General features: G+C 43.4%; 1 protein-coding gene across 1 annotated transcript in view; it reads left to right on the forward strand.

The window, feature by feature from the left end:
- The window catches only part of LOC143930644 (transient receptor potential cation channel subfamily V member 6-like), a 100,265-nt gene extending 85,637 nt beyond the window's left edge, over nt 1-14,628 (forward strand). The window contains exons 9-16 of the mRNA XM_077455139.1: nt 2,637-2,849; nt 3,316-3,402; nt 6,276-6,352; nt 7,475-7,640; nt 7,825-7,891; nt 9,898-10,166; nt 10,319-10,425; nt 14,101-14,628. Of these exons, the coding sequence (XP_077311265.1) occupies nt 2,637-2,849; nt 3,316-3,402; nt 6,276-6,352; nt 7,475-7,640; nt 7,825-7,891; nt 9,898-10,166; nt 10,319-10,425; nt 14,101-14,182 (1,068 nt within the window). The 3' untranslated portion in view covers nt 14,183-14,628. The remainder of the gene's footprint in view (nt 1-2,636; nt 2,850-3,315; nt 3,403-6,275; nt 6,353-7,474; nt 7,641-7,824; nt 7,892-9,897; nt 10,167-10,318; nt 10,426-14,100) is intronic.
- The last annotated feature ends 4,345 nt before the right edge of the window (nt 14,629-18,973 follow it).

Consider the following 18,973-nt stretch of genomic DNA (forward strand, 5'->3'; position numbering starts at 1 on the left):
ATTTTAAGTCAGCCCTCTTCCACTCAGCATGCCTCCAATTTGTGAGAAAGTGGTGCACAGGGCTAAAAGAAAAACACAAAGGGTAGGACATATTTCCCTCAATAGACTCAAAGAAAGAAACCCCAGGGTAAGTGCAAAAATGTTTGCCCCAGTAAGGAATTCAATAAGAGCTGGGATGTCTAAAAGCAGTCCAACTGAGTGGTGGGCAATAGCCACAGAGAAGTCCAAAAAGGTATTTATGATCCAGACATTGGAACTACCACATCATAGGGAGAGCACTGAGAATCGACCTGGTGCTACAGTCCAGGACAGAAAAAAATACCCCCAATGGGGTAGGCATTCACCTTAAAGAATAATGGGTTTAAATCAGCATGAGAGTGGAGGAATAAAATACTTCCTGAAAAGGAGGAAACTGGCCCATCTAGAATCGGTCAACGTTAACTATTCACAGGGCCAAGTCTCAGGAAAAACATGTCCCTAGAGGCAAGTTTGGACAGCAAGTAAGTCCAAAAGAGCAGATCAGCTGGTCAATAAAAAAAAATGTCAAAGCCTTGCACTCCTAGCCCTTTGAATTCAGAAAAAGGGTTTCTTGATAAGGAGGTTGTCTGAGCAAACAACCAGGCTTGGCATGATTGTGAGAGCCATCACAGCATATTATCAGAATGGATCAATAATGACAAAATAAATCTAGGGAAAAACCAAAAGGTACCATCCATAAAATGAGCCTAAAGAAGTTAAGGGTAGCTATGGATGAATATCCACCTAGAATATCCTCCTAGCATGGTCTCCCCTTCTCGTGGGAACTCTCAGACCAGACTTAGGACAAGACATCCAGATGGTCTCTTTGGACCAAAAAGTGCCAGGTGCCCCCCATGTCTTTGGCATGGATTGGGTGGTTCCTTTTGACCCACCCTGAGTGTGTTTCCATGGTACATGAGCACCAGAAGCAGAAGGATGAGTAGGGTACCTACCAACCAAACACCCAAGGGTGTTCCTGGGATGTGGCAGGAAACATTGCAAATTTGCTCTAACATATGATTCCAAGAATCATCCAACCTGCGTCAGAGCAACACTATAGCCTCCTCTGAGAAGCAAGGATCAAGAATGTTGGTCACAAGAAAATTAACCAGATTAGGAACAGGAATGAGGTTGGAGCCTCAAAAGGCTGCTACTTAGTCACAGAAGGAGGACCTGGTGTCTGAGTTCTACAAAGGCTTTTGGACTTACATTATCCCCCAGAAGGGATGTTTGTAGCAAGGTTTCAGTGTCTTCTGCATGCTGGTAATCCAGAAAAGCATATGATCATCCAACGATGAATACTTTAGATGAATACTTTTTTCCTAGCAGTAACAGAGGGGCACTCAGGCAGTATCCAAAGTGGAGATTCTCAGTTAAGCAGATCCAAAGAATGATACCCTTTCTCTAGTAGTGATAGTGTGGTTGAGAGTTGCCAGTCAGTGTAACCCAAGATTAAATCACTTGACCTGTCACAGGGAGAGCCCACAAACCTACCTGAAGGTGAATGAAGACCAGCTTACTCTCTGTGGAGGCTCTCCCATCAATTGTCTCTTCTGAACAAAAAAAAGTCCCAAGTATTGGGACACAGCAGCTAGAGAAGCTCTCCAAAAGGTGGGGGAAGTAACCAGTTGTAGGAGCTCTAAATTAACAAAGGCCTGTGGCAGCAGGATAATCCCAAAGAGGTAGGGTAGAATGATTATGTACTGCAAATATCAGGTTTAAAACAACCCCTTGCAAATCTGCATAATTTGCAGGTGGCTCAAAACTAACCTCTCCAGTAGTAGACTAAAGGGACATTGAATCTGATCTGGTATCAGGGCCCTCAGGCTTGTTTTGAATTAGGAACTCAGTAGGGTTAGAGGCAGACTCTGCTAGAGATAAGGCTGGGGCAAGTTTAAAGCATCTTCAGTTAGACTGCTGTAGCAGTTGGGCACAGACATATAGGAAATCCATAGTGGACAGCGAGATCCTTGTGGACCAATGGAGTTGCAGGAGATTTAGTTGATGATGACCTTACGACAAGAGAAGTCTCTATTACAGGTGCGCATGTTGCACCCCACATTGTTAAGCAACTAGGCCCAATGTAAGTCAAACCCAGGTAGCTTACTAAACTAAACTGAAGTAGGGAGCATTTTGAACGAGGTGCCCAGCGGTGAACTAGTGACGTAGCCCCTGATGTTTTAGTTCAACCAGCCTTACTCTGTGATTCTGCAGAGACAGGTTCCTATCAGAGGCTGCACTTCAGCTTTTCACCCAGAAACCACTCTGTGGTTAACCAACATACTCAGTCTGGAAAGCCCCACCATGCAAAGCCCAGTCCCCAAAAGAGGCATGTTCCAGGCTAGCCTGCACATCCAGTTCTGCAGCAATCAGGTCCCAAAACTGTTGCTCAAGGATATGACAATTCATAAAGCTGCTATATAGGGACCAACCCAAGCAGCGACGCAACTGCTGTTATCTTTGCATACACTTTAACTCTATCCCTCCTCCCAATATGAGCTTTAAAATTGTCCCGTAACGTTGAGGCCAATCAAATTCCTTGTTGTCTCTATTGTTGAGCTAGTATGTGGTAGTCGATATTTCAAGTCTTATTGACTGAATACTTCATCTTTTCTTAGGCTCGTCGGATTTTGGACCTCTCTCCAGTCCAGGAGCTGGTCAACAGAAAATGGCAGAGGTTTGGTCGGCCATATTTCTGGACGATGGCCTTTATTTACATTCTTTACATGATTGTTGTTTCTCTTGCTTGTGCCAACCGACCCCTTAAACCAAGACCGGACAACATAACTAATCCAAGGGACATCACCTTGTTGATCCAAAAATCTCTAAAGGTAAGAACTTTAAACTCTTTTCTACTGGGGCAATTTTTTATTTTTTTTGTACACATTAAAATTTATTGTACTTGAAGTTTCTGCACAGATCCCCATAATGGGACAGGTCTGCTGCTATTTGAACGTCTTCTTCACTGGTATATACCATATACCCTTAACACCTACATCGTTTGAAATTGACCTGTCCCGATATGGGGATCTGTGTAGACACATAAAGTACAACTAATTTTATGCATGATCTCTACAGGGATAGCAAGTTGTGCAAAGAATGGATTTGATCTGATGTACAATATGTTAGCTGCTATATGATTTTATGTAATGTTATGTTTTTATGATGTTAAAAATAAAAATACGTGTTTCATGATATACACTTGGATGTTCATTTGGTACATGAAGGAATGTTGGCAAGTTTCAGGCCTGTCATATCACCCCTACCTTCTCAATATTTTCTTCTCCATCTCACCAGGAATCATACCTCACTTCTGAAGACCACCTCCGCCTGGCAGGAGAGATCATTGGTGTTATCGGGGCAATTGTACTTTTATTTCTCAAGGTAAACACAGAATTTAAAGTATATTCCAAGCCATTTTTTCTAGTTTTGGATAGAGTGGGGAAGTACAGTATAAGAACCCCCAGAGCAGTCCTCCAACCCTCCAAAGCCCACATGCAAAATTCCCAACCTTTTCCCCACCCTGCTGCACATCGCAACAAGCTGCCCCATCCTGCGGTATGATGTATGACATCACGGTGCATGGCATACGCGCAGGTGTCACAGACTTCGCAACTCATGTATGGCATGCCTCTCACACCTAGGTAATTGCGTTGGAGGCTGGTCCCAGGTCAGGGAAAGAGAGGACAAAGGGGAAATAGGAAGGGTAGTGAAAGGCCTGGTCTCCATAAAAACGAAATTAAAAAATTCTGTTTTAATATTTTTATTGAAAATTTTTCGAAGAACAGGAGGTGGTGTATATCAAAAAAAATTAAGAGCAGGTATAAAAAGGGGAATCTAATATTTTACCAACAGTTACTCCCGACCCAAGGGGATATCAGATAAAGTAAGAATTCAATATAAAGAAAAGGGTCTTATGCCACGTACACATGATCAGGCTATCCAGCAGAATTAGTCTGGCGGATAAACCGCTGGAAAGTCTGTCAGACTTTCCGAATGAGCGGACCTGCCCACGCGCAACCGGACTGTGGCGGGAGTCCGCCGTACTTTTGAAATGAACGGACTTGCCCACAAACACGGAGGAAAGTCTGTTAATTTTGAACGCGGCTCCAGGTAGCCGGGACTAGTGAAGGAAGTCAATGTCGGCGCCTCCATGGGCGAGATTGACATGTTGCTGGCCCCGTCACCTGGTATGGACTTAAAGGGGAAGCCCTACGCCGAAAAAACGGCGTGAGGGTCCCCCCAAAGTCCATATCAGACCCTTATCCAAGCACGCAGCCTGGCCAGTCAGGAAAGGGAGTGGGGACAAGCGAGCGCCCCCCCCCCCTCCTGAGCCGTACCAGGCTGCTTGCCCTCCCACCCCAAAGCACTTTGTCCCCATGTTGATGAAGACAAGGGCCTCTTCCCGACAACCCTGGCCATTGGTTGTCGGGGTCTGCGGGTGGGGGGCTCATCGGAATCCGGAAGCCCCCAGATAAAACACAACACAAGGTTTCAAAATAATTTATTGCACAGCTCCTTCCGTCTTAGGGGGTCTTTCCGCTGGGCTCCTCCGCTATCTTCTGCTAGCTCTTTTACTAGCGGAGGAGCCCGGCTTTCTTCTTCGACGCCACCTGGGGGTCTTCTTCCAATTTCGGGGGACTTGCCGGCCTCCGCTTTCCTCCTTTAGCTCTTTTACTAGTGGGGGCCCAGTCGTCTGACTTCGGAGGTCCTGTCCCCCTCTTCAGTTCTTCTTGCCGGGCCTCCGCTCCTTCTTCCAGCTCTTTTACTAGTGGTGGCCCGGTCTTCTGTCGTGCTCCCCCCCCTTCCGCAAAGCACCCCCCCATGTTGAGGGCACGTGGCCTGGTACAGCTGAGGAGTGGGGGGCGCTCGCTCCTCCCCACCTCCTTTCCTGACCGGCCGGGTTGCGTGCTCGGATAAGGGTCTGATATGGACTTTGGGGGGGACCCCTGTGCCGTTTTTCCGGCATAGGGCTTCCCCTTTAAGTCCATTCCAGGTGACAGGGCCAGTGACGTGTCAATCTCGCCCATGGAGACGGCGACATTGACCTCCTTCGCCGCTAGTCCCGTCTACCTGGAGCCACGTTCAAAATGAATGGACTTTTCTCCATGTGTGGGAAAGTCTGTTCATTTCAAAAGTCCGGCGGACTAGAACACAGACGGCTGGATTGTCCGCCGGACTCTCAGTCTGGGAGAAAATTATTGAGTCAAAACTACTTTCTAAGTCCGCCTGACTTTTGGGGAAAAAAAGTCAGCCGGAGCCCACACACTGGTGGATTGTCCGCCGGACCAAGTCCGCCAGATAGTCTGATCATGTGTACGTGGCAATAGGGAGCAAACAGCCATCGTACTTGGAAGACCTCCCACCAGGGAAAAACATTAGAACCCAAACTTCGCCACCACCCACCGGCACGCCTGAATGGGTATGAGTAAACATAATGCGCAACCACAAGTGGTTGCAACACAACTAGATTAAAAGGGGAAGTGTGAGTTCAAGAAAGAGCAAAGGGGGGGGGGGGGGGGAGAGGAAATAAAAGGAAGAAAGACAGAGAAAAGAAAGAGAATGAAAGAAAGGAAGGAAGGAAAGGAAGGGAAGAAGAGTGAGACAAAGTGAACACACTGCTCACACTCCTCAGTCAGCTGGAAGATGGAGATACTTAATCCAAGGATTTCAAACATCGTCAAACTTAGCAGTTTTATCCTGCAAAATACTGACCAGTTTTTCTTTTTTTTTTTTTTTTTTTTTTTCATTCAAAATTTTTTATTAGAAAAAAAATGCAATGATTACAGCGAAAGTGCACGTAACATGCGTGCATAAACATTACAGAACATTACATAACATAAGTTGAAATAAAGTACACTCAAAATGTCCAGTTTTTCATTGAGCATGATCCATGTCAGTTTATTTTTAATAACAGCTAAATCTACCACTGGTTTCTTCCAAGCGGTCACTATAGCGATTTTCACAACGAGAAACATAGTGAATTATGAATGAAGTTTGAATATGCTTGGGAATATCAACATCAGGCTCGTTAAATTTATATAATAAGGGCCCAAGGTAGTCCATTAAAGAATAAGAAATATTTTTCAACTGCTGACAATAAGCAGTGGGTACCCATATCAGAGGATTGCAAACTGACTGTGGCAGATCCTGTGCCATTTGGTGAAATAAAAAATGAAAAGGGAGTTTATTATCCAGAAAATTCTGTAGTCATGTTTATCTCCAATATATTCTGTTATTTTCTCTAAACTCTTTAGATTCCGGACCTGTTCCAGATGAGAGATCCAAAGGACCTAACACAAGCTGTTCATGGAAGACCATTCACACTTATCATGTAAGAACCACGGGGAAGAATTTTATGTAAGCTAGCCAAAAATATGAGGTGATGATCAGAAAGTCTTCCGGTAAGGAGGGCCCACATTGGCTGGCTGTTGGTGCTATTTGGACTTGGATCCACCATGCTCCTTCTCGATTGGACAGTCAGACACCTTCTTCTAGCCGGTTACCTGGAAAAAATAAATGTCCAGTCCAGAAACATTTTAACTGTACATACGTCACTCCAATACAACTCTTAGGTTACAGGCAATTTGCAGAAGACTCACCAAAAGCAATTTGCAGTGCAGAACAATCCATAACGTGCTATGCAGTGGTCACACAATCACAGATTAGAACACTTCAAAGCAGTGGCGGCTGGTGACATTTTAGGATGGGGAGGGGCGCTAGACCCTGCCCTTCCTTTTTGTCCACTCCCACTTCTCATAAGCCCCACCCCTTATATAATCCATCCACCCACAAACTACCGGCTGTCTTTTGGTACCTCCTCATCTGACAGAAGCCGGCCTCACAACTGCTTCAAGCATGCTGGAAAACCAGCAGCCGACGGCATCTGATCAGAGCTTGCAGCCAATGTCTGCAAGTGCCGACCAGTGTGTTTTGGTGGGGGGGGGGGGGGGGGGGGCGGTGGTCCTCTTGTCAGAACACAAAAGCACAGCGGGGAGATCACTGTACTAACATTGCATAGTTAGTACAGTGACCTCTGTTTTTTTTTTTTCATTCAGCCCTGTATGTACAAGGCTTTAGATCATGTTTACCCATGTGGCTGCCTCTGCTGTGCCTTTTGAAACACAATCTGAACTCAAATTGCTTTTCAAAAGCATTTCACATGCTATAAAGAAGTTATATGTCTCCTCCTTGCTGCCTGTTCTAACCCTGTAAATGGTACACCACTGCATCTCAACTGCACGCACTGCACAAAGTTGCCTTGTGACCCCGCTCATTTTAATGGGTCATGTTCAGCAGTGGTACTGCAGATAGCTTTTCATAGGCATTTGCCAGGCATATAGGAGCCTTTACAACTATTTTAAAAAGCCATTAGTTGCATTTTTTTCTGTTTTTGGGGGTTTGGTATGCATTTTGTGTATATGAGCAAAGCAACTAAAATATTTTTTGCCAACAGAATTGCTTTGCCTTGTTTTGTGCTTGTGACCCTCGTTCTCCGTCTGACAGACACGGATGGAGAGGTGGTACCGATGTGCATATTAATTGTGCTGGGCTGGTGCTATGTCATGTATTTTGCACGTGGATTCCAAATGCTTGGACCTTTCACCATCATGATTCATAAAGTAAGTGCTGTGTTGTTTTGTGAATTGATGAGATGTTAGGAAAGTTCTTGCCAAAAGCAAATTGTTCCCTTTTCTGTGGAGCTTTCATTTGTAACACATCCATCAAATGAACTGATAGGAAATCTGATATGTGCCCAATATATTGGGTGTGTGAAAAAAAATCCTACTCTTTTTGTTTTTGCAGATGATTTTTGGAGACTTGCTACGGTTTTGCTGGTTGATGATTGTGGTAATTTTTGGATATACAACTGGTAAGTAAAAGAGTCCTGAAGATGAACAGTAGATATTAAAGCCTAAATGATCAATACACTCAATTTCTTTGTTGTACCTTTAGGTTGAGTCTGGTGAGTCAGCCCTTTAATGGTTCTTATAGGTCGAATATTTCAGCAGTGCAATCTCCCTACTAGCTTTGGGTGCTCCTTCTTACTTTTGTGTGTACAGGTTCCTCTTTTTTTACATTCTCAATAAAATAAAATAAAGATTTCAACAGAGGTGGTGTGAGCCCCTCAAAATGGGCACAGAAGGCGTGTAAGCAGGTGCAGTCTTATGTTTGGTAAAATGTTGCATAGTTTTAAAGTTCATTAAACTTCAGTATGGTAGTTATTGTTTTGTTGTGTTTCCCTGCTGAGGTTGTGCTCCCTGAGAGGTAAGGGTTAACACAGCTGGCCAGCTTTTTCCAGGCTTTTTGGGAAGTATCAACCTCACTACCTCTCAGGAAAATACTTAATGGACGCCAAGGGGCATTTAGAAGACCTTGTACAGGAATATATGCTGGAAACATGTTTATTTGTTATACTTATCTAACTTCAGTAAAGAACTTTGTTGTTATATAAAACTTTGCCTGGTCTGACACCACTTCAGGACAATCTTAAAGGTGTGCATGCAAGCTTGGCATATCACAGAACAGGGTTCACACCCAGGGACAATATGAGATAGATGAAGATGCAGTACAGATGTCTAATGTGCAGTGAAGCTAAATAGAGAAGGCTGTATTAGCATTGCCGAAAATTACAGTACTAGTGTCGAGTGCATTCGTAACCAGCCAGCCAAGGAGTGGTGTGACTTGGCAAAGGTGATGGAGGGCCCTGTTAGTGAAAGGACTTATGTGCCTAGGCTCTTTCCCTAGCGACTAGAACCTCAATGCTGGGTCCAACTCATGGCACGGGGTATCCTAAGGACCCAGCTTGTATGTCACAGAAGATGAGTGACGCCTCAGAGAGAATAAGCATGGGTTATGTACCAAATTGAGCTTCCGAGGAATTCATGTGTAGTATACAGTACATATTATAGTTTGTGGGATAATTTTCTTTTCCATTCAAAGATCCCTTTCTGGATTTGAGAGTCTTCTCTTACAGGAGCAGCAACCAATCCATGTACTGTTTATGTTATATAAAATGCTCCCTCAAGATCTTAATCCCCAGGCCTCATTCTTTCTATCAAAATGGGAAAAAGAACTTGGTACACACATTTCTCCATCGGATTAGAATAAATCCTTGCTGTTAACTCGCAAGGTCTACTAGACATCAAGAAAGGAATTTCAAAATCATATCTTGATGGTATAAATAACCCAGTGATCTGCATAATTTCAATTCACCTAAATGCTTACAGTGTTAATCAGGGCACTTTGTCATAGATTTGGGACAACCCCCCCCCCCCCCATCACTTTATTTATTGTAACCTTTATTTTTTGTCCTCTTTAACAAAAACTGATTTTAAAGTATATCAGTTCTCTTCCACCAATACCATACCTGCTGGCATTTTTTGTTTTTAAGGTACTTTAACCTAAATTGAATTAATTTGGCTGGGTACTCGCATCTGCTCACTGAGTACCTCCCATCCAAGCCTGAAACTGCCTAGTGGACTAATCCCAACTGGCTGTAAAGTAAACTGAAAAACATGCAGTGGGGATATTGAAGGTCGGAGTCACAAGTACTTGTTTAGTTAAATGATGGAAGCTTTATAGAACAGATACACAAATCCCTAAATACATGATTGCACTGATAAAACGTCAAGGGAAGAGCAAAGTAGAAAGTTGCAGAGAACGGAATCTATCCCTGCAGGAGCCTTGGCTTGGCTGTGACCTCTGGAACCCTTGTTCCTACAATGCAGCTTCCATGTATTGATGCACCAGAATGCATGTAAGCCAATATTTAAAACAGTTTTTTTTCTTTTAAATTAAAATGGAGTTTCTTCTTCTATATTAAAGTGTAACTGATCATGTTCATCAATCCCTTTGTTTGTGTTTTCTTTCTGCCAGCATTTTACATCATCTTCCAGACAGAAGATCCTGACCAGTTTGGATGGTTCTATGACTACCTCATGTCTATTTTTAGTACCTTTGAGTTGTTCCTCAATGTCATCAACTCCCCCACCAACTATGCCGTGAACCTTCCGAACATTTTCCATATTTTATATTTTTCCTTCGCAATCCTCACCAACCTCATGATGCTGAATCTGCTGATTGCCATGGTGGGAGACACACACTGGAGGGTGGCACAGGAGAGAGATGAACTGTGGAGAGCTCAGGTAGAATAAGGGTTGATAACTAAGAATCTTTGGACATACAGTATATACATATGTGTCCTGTTTTATTATTTCTAAAAATCTAATTGAAGTGTATTATACAAGTTAATTCACCATCATAATAAAGACATTTTTCTTGCCTCTCTATATATCAGGTTGCTGCAACCACAGTGAGGCTGGAGAGAAAGCTCCCAAGATTCCTCTGGGCTCGATCGGGCTTCTGTGGTGGAAAATATGGATTAGGAGACCGTTGGTACTTACAGTGAGTTTGATTGCTGTAGCTGACTTTTTTCTTTTGCTGAACGGAGATCTTCAGTATGTGTTTTAACTCTTAACACGTTGGGAGCAGGACATTTTGCACACTTCCAGCTGTTACAGAAGCCAAGAGTGTGTGTGTAAATTTTGCATACCGTCTGTTGGCTTTCAGGTGGAAGTGACCCGGCGTCCATCAAACCCACCAGTGCAGAACAATCATGGTGGGTCTCACCGGGTAGGGTGGAGAGAAACCAGCAAATGTTTATTCCCATATTAAAGATCTCCCGTCGAACTCTGTTCATCAGTTCTGGTAACTACTGTCACTTTCCCTAACCGCTGAGGCCAGGGAAGGAGCAAATTGATTGCAATCTGTGTGGAGTGCAGGGGAGACATCAGGGTCTGATAGACCCCTGATAAATTAATAAAGGGATGCTGTTAAAGTAAAAATTCTATCACATAATGGGCTATTGGTCACCTATGTGATAGCATTAACGATAAGAGAGAGAAAAAAAAAAAGAAGTGGTAAAAAGGTACACCCAAGCACTTAAATCCCCCCCCAAAAAATGTTTTCAGCCTGCCTCACCCCCACATACACTATATTATCAAAAGTATTGGGACACCTGAACATGAACTTTAATGGCATCCCAGTCTTAGTCTGTAGGGTTTCATATTGCGTTGGCCCACCCTTTGCAACTATAACAGCTTTAATTACCCTGGGAAGGCTGGCCACAAATTTTGTAAAAAAGGAGGAGGATGGAGCGCTGGTGGGAGCTGCTAGTGAACAGTCATAAGATGGATGATAAAAAATGGGGGGGGGGGGGGGGGTTGTGTGTGGCAATTCAGAACGTTTTTTACAGTTGAGAGGGGGAGTATGTAAGTTTGGCATGGGATGAAAAGAAAAATTTTAAAGGTAACAAAATGGGAAAAATTACATAAAAATAAAAATGAAAAGTAAAAATAAAGTCTTAGTCTGTAGGGTTCCATATTGCGTTGGCCCACCCTTTGCAACTGTAACAGCTTTAACTTCCCTGGGAAGGCTGGCCACAATTTTTAGGAGTGTGTCTATGGGAATGTTTGACCATTCTTCCAGAAGCGCATTTGTGAGGTCAGGCATTGTTGGACGAGAAGTCCTGGCTTGCAGTCTCTGCTCTAATGCATCCCAAAGGCCCATAAAAACATGGATGAGTGACTTTGGGGTGGACGAACTTAACTGACCTGAACAAAATCTTGACCTCAACCCAATAGAACACCTTTGGGATGAATTAGACCGGAGACTGTGAGCCAGGCCTTCTTGTCCACATCAGTGCCTGACCTCACAAATGTGCTTCTGGAAGAATGCTAAAACATTCCCATAGACACACTCCTAAAACTTGTGGACAGCCTTCCCAGAAAATTTTAAGATGTTATAGCTGCAAAGGGTGAGCCAACTCAGTATTGAACCCTATGGACCAAGTCTGGGATGCCATTAAAATTCATGTGCGTGTAAAGGCAGGTGTCCCAATACTTTTGACAATGTAGTGTACATACGTATGTAAACTCACATATAAAAAAAACACATGGAATGCGCATATTTCTGCACACGCTGCGGTGGGAGCAATAATTCTAAGCCCCTTATTCACAGTTAAATGTAAACTGGGGGTCAGCAAACCATTAATCGGCAAGTCAAGAGAGGGAGCAGTGCCCGTGCGCCCTTATGGACGCACTGCCACTGCTGTATATTCTGCTTTTGCAAAGCCATTGTTAGAAGGATGGATAGGATCTTTGTTGCTACTCTAGATGTTGGTGCATGTCTTTGCGTGCATCCACACATTATAACTGTGGTTGGGGATTTTTTTTTGTATAAGATCCTCATTGCTCAGTCCAGTCATTTATGTCTACTGGTATTACAAGAACAAGAAATCCCCTTTTAATATTTATTAAGGGGGTATTTGATTTTGAAAGTTTGGCTTTGCCATGGTACCAGGGGTTTCTGCACTCTCTACAAATAAGCATACATTCAGTACACCAGTAATTTAAAAATGATTGTTTGATAGGTATGGGTTGCTACATTCTACTTGTTTTAGAGCCATACTCATGGATATTACATATTTAGTTGCTTGTAGACACGTGCACTATGAGAAGAGATGAAACAAATTATTGTAGAATTTTTTAAAGTATGACTTAGGGCAAAACTTTTTTTTTTTTTCTTAATCACTTGCTTACTGGGCACTTAAACCCCCCTCAGTCCCAGACCAATTTTCAGCTTTCAGCACTGATGCACTTTGAATGACAATTGCGCGGGCATACAACACTGTACCCAAATGAAATTTTTATCATTTTTTCCCACAAATAGAGCTTTCTTTTGGTGGTATTTAATTACAGCTCGGAGTTTTATTTTTTGCTAAACAAACAAAAAAAGATGCAAAAAAAATAAAAAATCATGTTTAATAGTTTGTTATAAAATTTTGCAAACGGGTAATTTTTCTCCTTCATTGAAGTGCGCTGATGAGGCGGCACTGATAGGCTGCACTGGTGGGCACTGATGGGCTGCATTGGTGGGCACTGATAGGCTGCATTGGTGGGCACTGATAGGCTGCACTGGTGGGCACTGATAGGCATAGTTAAGGCGGCACTAATAGGCACAGATAAGGCGGCACCGATGGGCACAGATAAGGCGGCACTGATGGGCAAAGATGGGCACAGATAAGGTGGCATGGATGGGTGGCACAGATGGGTGGCACGGATGGGTGGCATGGATGGGCACTGATAGGTACCACTGGTAGATGGGACTGATGGGCACTGATAGGTGGCTCTGATAGGTGGCACTGCTGGGCACTGATGGGCGGCACTGCTGGGCACTGGTAGATGACACTGATGGGCACGGATATGTTGAGGCAGATTGTGGGCACTGCTGGGTGGCACTGTGGGCACTGCTGGGTGGCACTGTGGGCACTGCTGGGTGGCACTGACGGGGGGCCCTTTATTTTTTCTATTGTGGCACTGGCAGGGGGCAGGTGGGCACTGGCAGGGGGCAGGTGGTCACTAACAGGGCTGGCCATGATCGGGACTGATGTCCCGATCACGGCCGCCGGCAATCAGCTTTTTTTTTTCTCCTCGCGCTGTCAGCGCGAGGAGGAATAATAGCCGATTACCGGCTCCGTTATATCACATGATCAGCTGTCATTGGCTGACAGCTGATCACGTGATAAGGGGTCGGGATCGACCCCTTGCACGGATCGGTGATCAGGCGAGTCTCGTAGACTCGCCGATCACAGAGCGCGCCCCTCAGGGGGCGCGCAGGGCGCTCGTGCACGGGACTATGTCTATTGACGTCGTCCCGGAAAAGGAGATCCGTGCTGTAGCCGTCATTTGGCTATAGCGCGGATCTCAAGTGGTTAATAATGGATAGCGTGAATCGAACTCCTGTCAGTTTTTACTGCCGTCTGTGTCCTCATTAGGGAGATCCACCTTCTCTATTTTCTCTATTTACCATTATCATTGAAACTGAAAGTATTATCTTCCAATAGGTACACTAGTTCTGGTGACCTGGGGTTCCCCAAGGAATTCCTTTAATTTGCAGGGATTCACTTTCACTTCCTGTTTGACTATGGGATAGGAAGTGAAAAAGTTTTGCCTATAGTTCTACTTTCAACAAATTTCCTCAAAACACAACACGCTCTAACCTAATCTTCTGGTTCTACAGGGTGGTGGTAAGAAAAGACCTCAATCAACAGAAGATCCGTCGTTATGTGGAAGCTTTCCAAGGACAAGAAGACAACAAATAATCCAACAAGGAATCACTAAATGATTTAAGGAAGACCAAATTGTAAAGTCACATCTTCCCACTGAGGCAGATGAACCGCCAAGTACCCCATATGGGCAATTAAAGACTTCTGAAACACCAAGTGGGTTGCTACATGAGGAAACAGTGAAGATACAAAGTGCTTCACATGTGGCTTGTGGACATACCACGAGAAAGCATGGAACGGTCTAGGCCTGGACTTCAGTCTTTAGAACGTGAAGTGCCAGTGTTTAGGAAGGCCAGTGGACATGGCTGGAAAATCTTAAGGTCAATTCCACTACAACAATTTACAAGTACACACCTCTCAAGTCATCCACAGTGAGGAGGAAGAAATGTCTGATACTTGAACTTCATTAGTCGTTCGTTAAATTCATTATTCATGGGTCACTTAAAAGAAACTATGTATTAAATGTGGGGGTTTCATTCAAATGTAGTATGTTGTGCTTTTCATCAACTCTGGTTAAGCCAGGGAAGTAAATTTTCAAGGCTTGTGAGACACTTTTATTTAAAAGTAAAGTTCAAAACAACTCACAAGTTTACCTTCACAGAGTTTTTGCGCATCACCACAACAGAACATACATTTGCAGCCTCTTGACTATTGCAATTCTGCCATCCTTGCACAGGCTGCAGTTGCTCCAGAGCTTAGTAAATGAGCAGAAGCTCTGCTGACTTCCATCATCCAATCATGTGCAAGAAAAATGCATTTTTTTTTATCTTGCATGTGATTGGGTATTCTTTGCAAAGCAAATTTTTCCTCATTTATTAAGCTCTGGAGCAACTGCACTTTGCAAAGTTCACAGCCTGATTGCTTTTAGTAAATCAACCCCAAAGTCTCTTAATATTGCTTTCAGGCCTAAGCTTGGTAAGATCTGGTTACCTCTCTTTAAAGAGGGATTTCGCCCAAAAAAAAAAATATTAAAAGCCAGCAGCTATAAATACTACAGCTGCTGACTTTTAATAAATGGACACTCACCTGTCCCGGGTTCCAGCGATGCCGGCAGCCGAGGCCGATCGACTGCTCGGGCCTCGGCTGCTGCCGCCGCCATTCGAGGTGAGGGAATCAGGAAGTAAAGCGAATCGGCTTCACTTCCCGGTTCCCTACTGCGCATGCGCGAGCCGGCCGCGCAATCGGAAATCTCCGCGCTGTCACTGGGACCCGTGTGTGTCCCAGCAGACAGCGCGGCAGGGCAGGAAATGGCGTAGACTCCCGTGGGAGTCTATGCCCGGAAGTGGGTGAAAATACCTGTCTTTGACAGGTATCTCCACCCCCTCCCCCCTGAAAGGTGTCAATTGTGACACCGGAGGGGGGGGGGGGGTTCCGATCAGCGGAGGTTCCACTTTAGGGTGGAATCCCGCTTTAAGGTCCGGGTATTGTCTTTCCATACACCTACTGCTCCTGTAGAAGCTTATCTCCAGGGGAAGGAGCTCTCAACCACAGACAAAGCGCCTTGCCTAAAAATGTTGTATAAACCTGCGCAGTCAGGCAGCTGGTATCCAGTAATATGTGGACAGATGGAGTTAGAGCAGGGGTCTCAAACTTGTGGCCCTCCAGCTGTTGCAAAACTACAAGTCCCATCATGCTTTTGCCTGTGGTAGTCATGCTTATAACTGTTAGCTTTGCAATGCCTCATGGGACTTGTAGTTTTGCAACAGCTGGAGGGCCACCAGTTTGAGATCCCTGAGTTAGAGGCTTTCATCCCAAGACTCTTCAAAGTGTCTGGACTCCAGATTCCAATCTAGGAATCATCCTAGAGAAAAACAAAAATGTTTTTTTTTCTCCATTCAGAAATAGTGTTAATAATGTGTAAGTAACCAGGCACATTTCCTGGGGCAAAAGACCCTCAATGAAGGAAGTAGAGATTTTTCTTCTTGAAAATCTTAACGCAATGAGCTGGTTTACTCATTTAATCTGAAAACTTGTGTTAAGCTTTTGCCAGTATTTTAGGGCTCAATTCACTAAAGAATATCTCAACTGAATCACATGACACAAAGGGCTCCATTGACTACAGCAGATCGCATGCGATATTTAGGTGTCCGGACACATTTATCCTAAATATAGCATGCGATCCTGAAACTGTCAATGCTTTATACTATTTTGACATGTTTACCGCAAAACGCTGAAAACACTCAGTGAATACCACATGAAAAGGCGTTAAACTCAATTCATAGAAGGAAGTAAATAATGAAATGCCACAAATACCAGGTAAGGCGAGTAATTAACGAGGCTGAGCCTCTGAGATTTGGTGTTTACAAGTTAAAAACATTTTTTTTTGCTAGAAAATCACTTTTTTGAGATTGTGAGACTTTTTATTTTAGATTGTGAAAGATGATGTTACGTCGAGTAAATTGATACCCAACATATCACACTTCAAAGCTGCGCCCACCCGTGGAATGGCGACAAACTTTTACCCTTAAAAATCTCCATAGACGATGTTTAACCACTTGCCGACCAATGGCATGGGCAGGCAAATGGGCGTACCTGTACGTCCCTTTAAATTTGCCACCCTGCCATCGGGAGCGCACCGCCGGCGGCGCGCTCCCGCGCTGGTAGGGACCCCCGTGAGTCCGGTCGCGGGTCCTGCGGACTCGATTGCTGCGGGCATACCCGCGATCGTCTCGCGGAGTGGCCGAATGAAGAAATGCCGTTGTAAACAGCATTTCTCCATTCTGCCTAGCAATTAGTGACGCTGATCTCTGCTCCATGTGATTGCAGCAGAGATCAGTGTTCACTAAACTAAAGCCCAACCCCCCCACAGTTAGTAACACACCCCTAGGAACACTTAACCCCTACACTGCCACCCACTGGTTAACCCTTTCACTGCCAGTGTCATTTACACAGGAATCACTGCATTTATATAGCAGTGATTACTGTATAAATGACAATGGTCCCTAAAATGTGTCAAAAATGTCCGATGTGTCCGCCATAATGACGCAGTCACAATAAAAATCGCTGATCGCCGCCATTACTAGTAAAAAAAAAATAATAAAAAATTATTAATAAAAATGCCAAAAAAATATCCCTATTTTGTAAACGCTATAACTTTTGCACAAAGCAATCAATAATCGCTTATTGCGATTTTTTTTACCAAAAATATGTAGAAGAATACGTATCGGCTTAAACTGAGGGAAAAAATGTTTTTTATATATTTTTGGGGGATATTTATTATAACAAAAAGTAAAAAATAATGCGTTTTTTTCAAAATTGTCGCTCTATTTTTGTTAATAGCGCAAAAAATAAAAACCGCAGAGGTGATCAAATACCACCAAAAGAAAGCTCTATTTGTGGGAAAAAAAGGACGTCATTTTTGTTTGGGAGCCACGTCGCACGTCCGCGCAATTGTCAGTTAAAGCGAGGCAGTGCCGAATCGCAAAAAGTGGTCTGGTCTTTGACCAGCAAAATGGTCCGGTCTGTAAGTGGTTAAAAAATAAGTGTTTGTTAGGGCTCCTGATCTGTAAAAGGTGGTTGGGTCTAATTACTGGATGCAGCAAGATCTTGCACGAGACACACTCTCATGTGAATTAAATAGATAATAAAAGAATAGTGCTGCGCTACCAAAGTGAAAAAAGTAGTAAAAAACTATGATATAAAACCTTTGTCCCCTTATAGCACGTATGGATATACTCTGGACTAGCCAAGAAACCACATATATATATATATATATATATATATATATATATATATAAAATCTTCATATATGTGTATCTAAAAGCCAAGGCAAAAAATATCAGCCTAAAATTGAAGTGTCAAACAACATATATTAAACGTGACTTAGTCCACTATAACAAGGACTAACCCCCACTAAGGTGCTCAAGTGTATATATAAAATTACTCAAGTGTATATAAACCGCATAACCAATGTATATATGCATAAACAATTAACAAAATGATCAAACACATAAAGTGCTAAGTGCATATAATGAACAAAACAGAAAAAAACAGCAAAAAAATAAAAAAAACACACACAATAGTCCAACTAGGTGAATATTGTAGTGAAGGTATCAAATGCAGAAGTAAAGTGACTTAGTGCTTGCAACGTGCAGAAAAAAAAAAATTCTTTCTCCACTTCAGTGATTCACCGTGTTTGCTAGGCACACCAGGTAATTACAGTACCTCACCGCTGTAAGGTATACAGCATATCTATAGCCTTTTCAGAGACACACAGGGAATCAGGAGGGGGACTTCAGATACTCCTATTGGTATCACCATCCATATAATTGCTCCATAGGTGGATTCAGATGTTGCTCAAGGAATAGATATGAAGACGACCATAGTGTAGTAAATTTAAAATTTAGTGAATTTATTCAACAATTTAAAACTACTCACAAAACAGCAAGGTGAGTCACACAATAACAGCAGACTACGAGCTCGGGTGTAGGCGTCACTTCCGGTCTCCGTATCCTATCACTTCCCGTGACTTCAACTGGGTTACTCTATCCAAAAATGGGAAAAAAAACAAATAAAAAAAAAAAACTGAAAATTGTATCGTATTTACTGTAATTTTCTTTTCCTGGTGCCTATCCATGGCAGCATACCTGTGATAAGCTCCGCCTTGGCTCCTCCCTCAGGACCAGTGAATAATATAAAAGAAAAGGATTAGTGCACTCCCAGAATTCTACATAATATAGCATACCAAGGGTGGGATTGTAGGCACCAGGAAAATAAAATTATGGTAAGTAGGAAACAATTTTCTGTTTTCCTGGTGCCTCCATACAGTGCCTTGCGAAAGTATTCGGCCCCCTTGAACTTTTCAACCTTTTGCCACATTTCAGGCTT

The sequence above is a fragment of the Lithobates pipiens genome, unplaced genomic scaffold (genome assembly GCF_037356315.1).
Source record: "Lithobates pipiens isolate NorthernLeopardFrog02 unplaced genomic scaffold, aLitPip1_a1.2 Scaffold_25, whole genome shotgun sequence".
In the NCBI taxonomy this organism is placed as follows: domain Eukaryota; kingdom Metazoa; phylum Chordata; class Amphibia; order Anura; family Ranidae; genus Lithobates; species Lithobates pipiens.